The following is an 11,488-nucleotide window of genomic DNA, read 5'->3' on the forward strand; positions in this document are numbered from 1 at the left end:
TCCTTTGATTCTTTAATTTGTGTTAACTAAACTTTTGCCTCATTAGTTTACATAGGGTATGAGAGAGCAGATACTCTGGTGTTTTAGATCTTCATCCCCTGTGTGGAGGTCTTTGAGCAGGAAATATTTACCTCTGACACTCTGAGACTCAAAATAGATTATGTAACATACTGTTCTCTGCATTGGAATTTTAATGATGCATTATAGTTTATCTGATGAACTTCAAATGTCCTGTAGGTGGGAAGCAGGAGATGGAATGCTAAAATTTGATTTCCACAGCCTTGTTTATATTGTAATTTATAACCTGGGTCACCTAAGGCTGTAAGGGTATTCATGTATGGATTGCGGCTTCCCCCTCACCGATGCAAATACAAAACATAAGGTAGGAGACATCAGGCCAGTACAAAATTGAAGGAACCAAATCTGAATCTTCCAGCAGAGTAAATTTGAGTTGTACTTGGCTGTGTTGCCTTTCAGATTGTTCCGTTGGTACATTCTGTGGGGTTTATTCATCTTTGTCTGTACTGTTTCCTGAGATGATTCATTGCCAGACTCCAATGGCTATCTAGAGATACATTTCCTAGTGAAGGGGATTCTGTCCAGTCTCTCTGGCATTGCTGTTGAAACTTAGGTGGTAAAACCTAATTTTAGGGGTGTTACCAGAAACTTGTTTCCTAAATGCTTTAGAGTGGGCCAATTACTGGGATGACATAGATGAGGAGTGGTTTGGTAGTGGGCACAAGTGAGGATTAAGTTTATAGAGTGAAGAGTTGGTGTTCTTGTTGTAGTTGGTTTGAGGGAGGCAAGGCATGCAAGAAACTTTGTTAATTGATTTTCATGTGAGGTGGGGGCATGTCTTGAACTGTAGCTGTTGCCAGTCAAGCCTGTTCAGTGGCTGCCTCCTGGTGAAGAGGAGCAGGGGCAAAAGGCTGGTTTTGTCTGGCTTTTCTGGGTCATTTCTCAGACTGGGAACAGAGAATGTTCTGAAGCAGGCAGGGCCCCCCTTTGTTTCTCTCTCTCCTGTATGGAGCCTGGGCCCTTAAGAAACTAGTTTGATAACTTTGGTTATCCTAAAAACTGAGGGCATCTTTTCCTTGTGGAGTTCAATTTCATGCCCTGTTCTTGCAAGTCCAACTTATGTTTTTGTGGTCTCTTCACTAGCAATGTCTTTAACTAGAAGGTCCAAGAGACTCCTCTGGCTGTTCTTGCCTTGAAACCTTCAACTTAGACTTTATGGTCTCAAAGAAACCGATTTCCTTTGTCCAAATCCTGTGGTGGTTCACAAACTGGGATTTCCAGCAGGTGGTATGAGACAACCCAAATCCTATTTTTGGGCTCTAAGGATCCAAGGCTCACTCTTTCCGAGTTTCCAAGACAGGAAAAAATTGATCACTCCATGAATGACTCCATAACTGAACTCAGCCCCGTATTTAGCTGTAGGTTTTGGCAGACAGGCTGGGCTGGGCTGGAGCGAAGTGTGGATGGGTGTCCAGCGGCAGTGGTGATCCCTGGGGCACAGAGACCTGTTGCTGCTGCACAGGTGTGAGCATAATCTGCTGTGTTCAGGTCTGAGCAAAATCTGCTCTGGCTCTGCAGGTGCAGAGTTCTCCTACACATTTAAATAAAAGCTCACACACGTTTGCTGTCTAGATGATCCAGTCCTTTCCAGGTATTTTCTACTGTGTTGGCTCTTATTTCTGTTGTGAAATTAAACAATCTGTGAATTGCAGGGAATAACATTTGAAATGTAGTGACAGGACAAGAGTGAATGGATTCAAACTGAAAGAGGTTTAGATTAGATAACAGGAAAAAGTACTTCTCTGGGAGGGTGGGAGACACTGGAACAGGTTGCACAGAGAAGAAGCTGTGCATGCCCTATCCCTGGAAATATTCAAGGCCAGGTTGGATGGGGCCCTGAGCAGCCTGATGTAGTGGGTGACACCCCTGCCCATGGCAAAGTAGTGGGAACCAGATGATCTTTAAGGCCCCTTCCAACCCAGGCCATTCTATGACTCTGATCCTGAGAAACTGTTCAGATGATATGGATGCTTGCCAACTCTGACATTTTTATTTCTGAAAAATTTAGGTGGGAAAACTCTATAGATCGATTGTCTGTCTTGCTTCTTGTGCTGTGGGCTTCTCTGTCAGCAAAAGTACCGAGATGTTTGGGAGATCTTTTGGGATTTGTTAAAATTAAAGCCTTGTATTACTACCAGCATCTTGTCATATTTTTTGAAAGACTACCAGCACTGTTTTGCTGTGCCATGAATGCAAAGTTTTCAGGAAAACTAGACTGCAGCTTATCTCAGGCTAACCTAAAACACGCTGATACCCATTACTGTTGAGGCCGATTATTCCAGTACATGTTTGTGGTTTGTCAGTGTGGGGGTTTTTCGGGGGGCGAGGAGTGGTGTTGGTGTATATTTGTTTTAAATAAGGATGACTTACACAAAATGGCATATGTTATAAATGCTACTGGTTTGAGAGCCAAACCATTTGCATTGAGAGAAGTGAAATGTATCTGACTTAGTAGCTGGAAGTGTGAAGGAGTTGAATGTCATTTTATAACAATAGCTTAAGGAATGAACCGCAGTTAGTTACTCAATATGTTTTTAATTCCAAAGACATTGGCTAACTTCCAGTTGGGGAACAAACTGTCCTAAAGTAATTTTCCAGTATAATAATAACTGAATAATTTTTGGTTGATAAATCCCCTTGTTACTGAAGTGTATAGGTGCAAGGTTGATACTAATAATGCATTGTGTCTGTATTTTCATAGTGGATTTATTCCTTTTTGACAATTGCAGGACCTGTCTTATTTCAGAGAATTATTTGCATTTATTGTGTTTGTGTTAGGTACAAGGTAGAGTGTAATACCTGTAGGTATGTATTTCACCTGTGGTTTCAGAGTGTCATGGTAGTAAACAGGGTTATCTTTCGTGCAGTATAAAATGCTGTTGCCATTGTATGGATATATCAAGTGGTTTGGGTTTTCTTTTTAACAATAGTTTTTGTTTTCTTACTTTGCTCTTGCATTTTACTAGACAGTTTTTGTCGTCTCAAAATGAACAGCTGTGCTTTAAGGAATCCTTAGAAGTGAAACCAAGTTGTATTTTTACTGTATTTTACTGTATAGCCCTTTTAAAAAACAGCTATGGAATACTGACAATGACTGGTTAAAAGTATTTAGCAGCTTAAAATGGAATTTCTCTTGGGTTTATTAATTTTATGTGAAAGAATCCTTAATACCTTTTATTGCAAATACACTGAAGTCACATAATGAACAGAAAGTAAAAAACTTTTGTTTTCAAAAAAATACCTTGCTTATGGTTTGTTGGAGTTTTAATAGATCATATAGGCAGTGCTAAACATGTTTAAATAGATATTCAGCATATTATTTATATGATATTATAACTTTCCCACAGATTACACCACCTCCATCACTGTCGGACCCACTGAAGGAACTATTTAAACAACAGGAGGTTGTAAGGATGAAACTACGTTTACAGCACAGTATTGAAAGGGTAAGACTATTTTTTTATTTCACAGATTTAAGCTTTGTTGTTGAGTTTTTTTCAGTGAACAGACCCTACATTTTTCTCACTTAACGTTTTAGAAGTAATCGGCTTTCAATCCAAGTTTATGAATTGGAAAAACTTGTAAGTGGGGGGAAAAAACTGTTTTGACAACTCTTAGCAGAACACTCAAGTCAGTAAGATAGCAGCTTTTTCCTGTTAGTTCCTTGAACTTGTGGCCCAGATTTATCCCAGGGGCAGTGGGAATAAAGCTTTAGACTGTAGTTTTGAAAGCTAATAATGGTTGTAGACTTCAGAACCAAATTAATGGAGTGAAAAGAATTTAAGAAATAGTAAATTCCACACTGAGAGAAGACACGTGTGACTCTAAGACTAAAACATTTTTTGCAAAATTATATTAGAACTACATCTGTAAGCACCATTCCATTTGAACACAGAAGTAGAGAAAATATTCCTGGTTTAGGAGTATTTGTTATTTTTAGGTTGCCCAAATATTTTTCCTTGGCAGTCAAGCTTTAGATGTCAGTGCTGTGAGCCAGATTGCTTGTTGACAAAGGCAGGGCCCCCTTCTGACACAGCATGTTGTATCCAAGGCATTTCCACACAGTTACACAAGCAGCTCATCAAAACCCGGGGTGATAGTTTTCAGTTGATGATGTCAGTGTGGCTTAACAAACCAGTTGAGGGAAGGGTTTTACTTGAATTTAGTATTTCAGTGTAAAGCTGGGTATAAAAGAAGCACAGAGATTGTAAATGTGGTTCAGGTTCTGACAGAAAAGAAATGAGTTGTAACCAAAAGCAGTGTGACCAGCAGGTTGAGGGAGGTGATTCTCCCCCTCTGCTCTGCCTCACGAGACCCCACCTGGAGTGCTGCATCCAGCGCTTGGGTCCCCAGCACAGGAAGGACATGGACCTGTGGGAACAGGTGCAGAGGAGGCCATGAAGATGATCAGAGGAATAAAGCACCTCTTCTGTGAGGCAAGGCTGAGAGAGCTGGGGTTGTTCAGCCTGAAAAAGAGAAGGCTCCATGGAGACCTCACAGCAGCTTTCCAGTACTTAAAGGGGGCTTATGTAAAAGATGGAGAGAGACTTGTAACACTGGCAGGTAGTGACAGGACAAGGAGTATGGTTTTAGATTAAAGGAGGGAATTGGATTAGGTATTAGGAAGATTTTTTTTTATTGTGAGGGTGGTGAGGCACTGGAACAGGTTGCCCAGAGAACTTGTGGATGCCCCATCCTTGGAAGTGTTCAAAGCCAGGCTGGATGGGGCTCTGAGCAGACTGGTCTAGTTGAAGGTGTTCTTGCCCATGGCAGGAGGTTGGAAGGAGATGACCTTTAAGGTCCCTTTCAATCAAAACCATTCTATGATTCTAATGAAAGGAAAGATGGTCTTTTTCAAGCTTTCCAAAAAACAGGAAATAATGTTAAAATATGCCCTCTTTTATTTTGATAAAAATTATAGCCATTATATTGCAGAGCAGTAGACACATACTTACATTATTTTATGTTTTAAAAAATTCTGCTTATTTCTAATTATTTTGCTTAAGTAGGCTGTTCTTAAATGAAACCCACTTTACACAAGTATAAGTCAAGTAAGTTATATTTTCTTATCTCGGTTCAGGAAAGAATCTTTATCCAACTGTGAATTTATGGAATTTCTACATGTTCTTTAAAAAAAAAATTTGTCATGAAAATTACATTTCTGCTTCAGTTTGCTTGGCCATTGTGCCTGGCATGACAAGCATGTGACAAAAATCTTCATACAGTCAGGACTCACAAACCTGTATCCCAACCCTGTGCTCCTCATACCTTTTGTCTTTCACCACTTTCATGAAATAGAACTTGCCTCGCTAAGTGGAGAGTCTGGGCATGACATTGAGCCATCGGGGGGGCTGGGAGTAGGGAAAAGGGGTTTTCAATTCTGACATTCACAGGACTCTCTGCATCATTAAATTGAAATCTTGGGTTTCATTGGAAGAGCAACCTTTCCTGCCCCAGCCACCTGTTTTTCACGCTGTTCAAAAGTGTAATCCCTAAAGAATGTTTAAATAAATGGGCGTCTTTACAAGTGTTTAATTTACCAAATGCATATTTGTATGTTGGTGTCTTACTGAATTAGGAAAAGCTGATCGTCTCTAACGAGCAAGAGGTTCTGCGTGTCCATTACCGAGCCGCTCGAACACTGGCAAATCAGACGCTGCCCTTCAGTGCCTGCACTGTGCTCCTGGACGCCGAGGTGTACAATGTGCCTCTGGATGCTCAGGTAAAGAGGGGTGGTGCTCAAATGTCAGACTAAAAGGTCTTTCCAGCCTGACTCAAGTCAAGTTTGGAGAGAATTGTGTTCCCATGGTGAAATTGTCATTGATTTGCCTGGAGTTAAGATTTTGCTCACTATAGGTTGTTACTTACATTGGGCCTCATTTGGGTGTACAGTAACAAGAGGATATGGGTGTTTGTGTGGCTTCTTCTGTTTTGTACTGTGTCTAGTTTGCTTTCACCTCCAGAAATTGAGATGGAGACAATGAGAACATTACTCTGTTGATCTTTATGAAAACAAATTTCAGTCACAAACAGTACATGTTTCAGAACCTTACAAATATGGCTTAAACAAGAACAAAGAAGTAATCAGAAAATAAGATCATGTCTATCAGTAATACAGAGAACTGGAGTGCAGCAGTGTGTGAAGTGAAATTTGGAAATGCTTTATGGAGATACCCACATTATACTTTCCTCCTCTGTGTAAGGCAGCCATTAGAACTCTTCCATAAAAACAGATGACAAACACTGAAATGCTGAATGCTACCAGATGAAATTATTTTTTCATAGTCACCTCAAGCTCCATATTATTTACAAACACCATGCTATTTACATGTTCAGTGTTGGTATTTAGTGCTTAATCTGCATACCTTTTATGGACGATCACTCAAAAGGTGGCTGCAGCTCTGTCTCTAAGTGAACATAATCTTGTGTATTTTGTGAACAGTTCTTCTAACTAACAAAAATAACATTCAGCACCTGCTTCAGTGACTGTGAGGAGCACACAGTGCAAGGAAGAAATGTTGATGTTTTGGATGTAATAAAAGTGTTGATGCATTGGATGTTGGGCATTTTAAAATAAAACACATACACTTCCAATGCATGTGAAATTCTACTTTAGTCCTGGAGCCCCTTATAGAATAATTAACAGCTTCCAGTGTTTCTTCAGTCTGTTACTACATTTTTCCCTGTGTTTAAAGAACTAGAGCTATGCCCAGTGAAATGATTCAGCAGGAGACAGCAGAGTACAGAGAATGTATTGTTGTCCCATTTTAAGCTTCATACTAGTGAATTTTTAAACCATTATTTCCTTAATAAATCTAACTGATAGGGCAAAAATGAGATTTTTCTCTTCCAAAGTTCCAAATGTCCTTTGCTTTGTTTTCCTGACCCATTTTAGTGGCCATGACCTATTCCAAAATGTGAAACACATGAGTTGTGCATATAATTGCGTTTTTTCAGTTAACATTTTACAATTGATTTTAAATTAGCTGATTCTTTATTTGAATTTTGTGAAACAAAAGGAATCTTTCTGGGAGTAGAAGTTCTTGAGGTGTCATGTGTGCCCCCCAAGCATTCCTCCTTTTTTGACAAAAAACCCAAAAAACAGTAACAAGAGCAGTAGTAAAATGCCTCTCCTGCCCCCTCACTATTTCAACAGCTTTGTTTTTCAGTCTGTGGTAATTTTTCTTAGGAAATTATATTATTGCATATAATCTTCAGCAAATTTTAATTGTAATTGCAATAAATGTTTTAAATTACCAATTTTATGGTTTTATTCAAACTTTTTAATGTGAAGAATGTGGATGCATAAGGAAATATTCTCTTGTCGTGCATTCTGACATTTTCCTATGACCCCATTAGCAACTCTTAATTTTGTTCTGCAAGGAAGAAAACTTCTGATGAAATTTTTCTTGTATTTGAAACAATAGCTGGGAAAGAATTTTTAAGCTGAGATTGGTTTATTTTGCAAGAAAGTGACCACCTCAGAACTGTTTTTCTGGACTTCTGGGTCTTTGGAGGCTTGCCCTGCCCTTACAGCTGCGTGTGTTGGGCAGGCCTTGAGGAGTGTCCTTTGCAGTCATGCAGAAGGGATAAACTAAAGAAGTGGGAGGAAAAATGCCCAACTTTTTTGGTGAACAGACTCTTAGCTGGTCACAGCTTGCATAAATGCCTCCAGCATTAGATCAGTGTTGTGGAGGGGTCTTTGCAGCAGAGGCCTGTTCAGCTGCCCTTCACATCTGAAATACTTGCTGCTTTCTAGAAATGTCAATCTTGGCAGGTTTGGTTGGGCTTTCTTTCCTCCTGTTCTTCCCATTGCTGCAGTGTACAAATTCCTGCAGTGTCTTCTTTTTTGCCCTAACAGAGTACCAGCAGCTGGTTCTATTTAGTGATTATTATTTAAACATTAAATTGGCATAGTCTGGCATTAGGACTACATGTAGAGTATCTGTTTCTCACAATGGGCAGATGTGACATTCCAGGTTCTAATGAAATAGTTGAAATTTTAAAAGTAACGTTCATTAAGCAGGACATAAGACAGGTCTCTGCTCACTTCTTTTAATCTCCTTTTGGGGATTTTGATGGTAAAAATATTTTTTATTATTGCATTGAATACATTGAAGGCTGCTTAAGTTTTCCTTTATTAATGTTTTTGCTTTTCCCTGAGGGAATATTAATTTAGTTTGGTACTGAATTTTAAAGAGAACAAAGTGATAGTAATTTTGTGAAAGGATCTGACTTATATTAGTTAAGACTTTAAGGCCTAAATCTTTAAACCTCCTACTCTAAATATGAAAAATAGGGCACAGTAAACAGCTTGAGGGAATCTGAAAATACCCATTTTTAGTGAGCAGCTGGCTCACAGTGGAAGTGGTGGGCAACATTTATGCTCATAAATACCTTTGTACTTTATTTTTCTGTTGGAAGCATTATTTGTGGGATTGTTCATGTCCCACAGAGTAGGTTTTGTGTTTTAAAATGTGCTTAAGATTGAATCATCAAGTAACTTAGAGTTTGAATAAGTTTTTGTTTTTTGCAGACTGATGACAGCAAAACATCAGTGAGGGATCGATTTAATGCGAGACAGTTCATGTCGTGGCTACAGGATGTGGATGATAAGTTTGACAAGTTAAAGGTATACTCCTCTGTCTTTCCAAACTAATGCCTCTATGGAGATGAGATGAATACATATAGTAGATTTGTGTGCAGTATCATAGGCTTCTGTAGAGGTTTAAGGGCGACACAAGGTCTGGCAGTATTAAAAAAACTGCCCTTTGCTGCCATGTAGTGTAATGCAATAATCTGCAAATTTCTAAATACATATTGGGGGAATTCCCTATTATCAACAGAGGGGCTCTTAGATATAGTTCATGTTTTCAGACTTGTGGCATTATTTTTTCAAATACTGAAATAACTTTTTTCTCAATTTTAAAACAGACATGCCTTTTGATGAGGCAGCAGCACGAAGCAGCGGCGTTAAATGCAGTACAGAGACTGGAGTGGCAGCTTAAACTGCAAGAACTCGATCCTGCTACATACAAATCTATCAGCATTTATGAAATTCAGGAGTTTTATGTTCCTCTTGTTGATGTTAACGATGACTTTGAATTGACACCAATTTGACAATTAGCATCTCCTGGCTCACCCTGCTCCTTGAACAGCCAGAGACTGAGGTGCAGGGATACGCAAAGGTATTTTTCTTTTAAGACAGAGCACTTAATTCTGTGGAATACAACCTTTCTCAGTAATTCACGTGTTCCTTCAGAGAAGTGTGGCACGGACTCTTGCTCAAATGGATGCGAATTTTAAATTCAGATTCCCAGTAAATGCTGTTACCTGTATTGTAAAATTGCCTGTAGCTTTAGAGCTTAATGCTGAAAAAGATGACAAAACCTGGAGAGTTAACAGCGCTGGAAGCTGTTAACTAAAACATCCACCAAAACCCAAATGATACTTAGAATCTGCTGTAAAGCTTTGTATTATGAAATTTCAGTAACAGTTGAACTCCCACAGAAAAATGATGAAAAAGCCTGTGGAAGAAAATGTAAGACTTGGAGGAAAATAGTCAATTAATCTTATTATGTTTTGTAAATTACTGTACAAATTTCTTTTTGGAAAAAGATGTAATATTGTCTTCATTTTTAAATAATTTATTTTATACATACTGTGCAAATGTAAATAGTCTTGTAATTAATGTTCAAACCTGTATAAAATAGATATTTTAACTGTAAAACTGTTTTTGTCTAATGTTTTATTGGACCAAAGTTGTACTTTTTATTATGTGTAATGTGTTCTGGTTGGCACTTCCTTTTTGTATGGCATGCTTTTTAATTTAGCTGCTTGTTCCATCACCATAACTGTAAAAGAATTGAACTGTATTGCATGCGTCACAGGACTCTTAACTTCTTTCCTCCAATAACTGATACCCAAACAACTGTAATATTTACAAAATCATATTTCATATTAGTCTGCTGTTGTAATGCCATACCTATGACTTCCTATACTGAAAATATTTTTGTGTAAAACAAAAAACCCTTTTGCTCTTATATGGTGGTCTCGTAATAGAGCCTATTTTTTCCAACAAAATGCCTTTGAATTAAAATTCTTAAATTGTATATTGTCTATTTTAATATTAATCTATGGAAGGGATATGTAAATAGTTGTAAATATAATATTTAATAAATTTTATTGGTCATGTTATTAGTTGGAATTTCTTAATATTATTAACACTTGACACATCAAAGCTTAGTATTCCTGGAATAATACGTAAGGAGGCTCAACGAAAAACTGAAATTCCCCGTGTTGTGAAATGTAGTGCTTTTTTATTGTTAGTACTGTTAATGAGCAGCAGTTAATTATTTATGAGTAGGAGGTTACAGATGTTCATGAAAGAGATTTGTTACCCTCCAGTGCCATAAATTATTCAAGAATGCTTGGGATCTGATGTCTGAAATTATTGTGCAGGAGACCTGGTTACCCGGAAAAGAGATTTGAAGTCCCTGGTTTGAACTGATTTTTAATTACTAGGTGAGCTCCTCCAGAGGACTTAATCCTTGTGCTTGTGTGAAGGCCCAGGTTGCCTTTCCTGGGGCAGAGAGCAGACGAGCAGCAAATAAGAGACTGCATGGACATCAGGCTCCTTCCCATCTGCACATCACTGCTGGTACCAGTCAGGAATAAATAGTAACTCGAGCATGGTAAAGCCAATTAATAGGTAGTTTCTGCCCTATAACTTTTTTTTCCACTTTTCATTTGTTTAGGTACCTGTGGAAGGAGTTGTTGTTCCTGCTTTTATTACAGGAATATCTTCCTGACATCACTCAGAATTGAATACGTGCTGAGGAAAAAGCAAATTTCTTCAGAAAGTAAAATATTCTTCTGAATGTAGCTGTAAACTTTTAAAATGCTGCAGAAACCTGTATTATCTGCTTAAAAATACGTGGAAAAATGGATAAAGTTGCAAGGTGTTAACAACTAGTAAGTGCATGCAAGTTATTTCCATCAGATAACATCCAGGGCTGGAAATGGGAGAAGTATGAGGTGAACAATTAAGAATCTTACACAAAGAAAAGAAGCTGGGTTGGAGAAGTATTGGCTGTAATAGAAAATAAGCTGGTGACAAAATACTTGGGAGGCAGGAGACAGTAATAATGATCTCCTGGCTTCTCTGATCTTAATCCAGGGTTTGTTCCAGTCTTTTTTTTTTCTTTCTTTTTTCCCTAAGTTTACTCTCTGTTTAAGGACACGCTGCTGCGGATTTCCCTAGAACAGAAGGGCGGGAGCTGTGACGGGTGAGAAGGAAGGGGGATGAGGCGCAGTACAACAGTAACTCGTTGGGGTGATGGTTCCTAATTTCCCTCGCCATGGACTCGCCGTCTCCTGGGATGCCCGAGGGCTGCTCTGAGTTTCTGGG

At 38.6% G+C, this 11,488-nt stretch overlaps 1 protein-coding gene across 1 annotated transcript in view; it reads left to right on the forward strand.

Moving 5' to 3' along the window:
* Positions 1–10,315, forward strand: part of ANKRD12 (ankyrin repeat domain 12) — a 66,351-nt gene extending 56,036 nt beyond the window's left edge. The window contains exons 9-12 of the mRNA XM_071554816.1: positions 3,426–3,524; positions 5,657–5,800; positions 8,615–8,710; positions 9,013–10,315. Of these exons, the coding sequence (XP_071410917.1) occupies positions 3,426–3,524; positions 5,657–5,800; positions 8,615–8,710; positions 9,013–9,198 (525 nt within the window). The 3' untranslated portion in view covers positions 9,199–10,315. The remainder of the gene's footprint in view (positions 1–3,425; positions 3,525–5,656; positions 5,801–8,614; positions 8,711–9,012) is intronic.
* The last annotated feature ends 1,173 nt before the right edge of the window (positions 10,316–11,488 follow it).

This window comes from Pithys albifrons, chromosome 4 (assembly GCF_047495875.1).
Source record: "Pithys albifrons albifrons isolate INPA30051 chromosome 4, PitAlb_v1, whole genome shotgun sequence".
Lineage (NCBI taxonomy): Eukaryota > Metazoa > Chordata > Aves > Passeriformes > Thamnophilidae > Pithys > Pithys albifrons.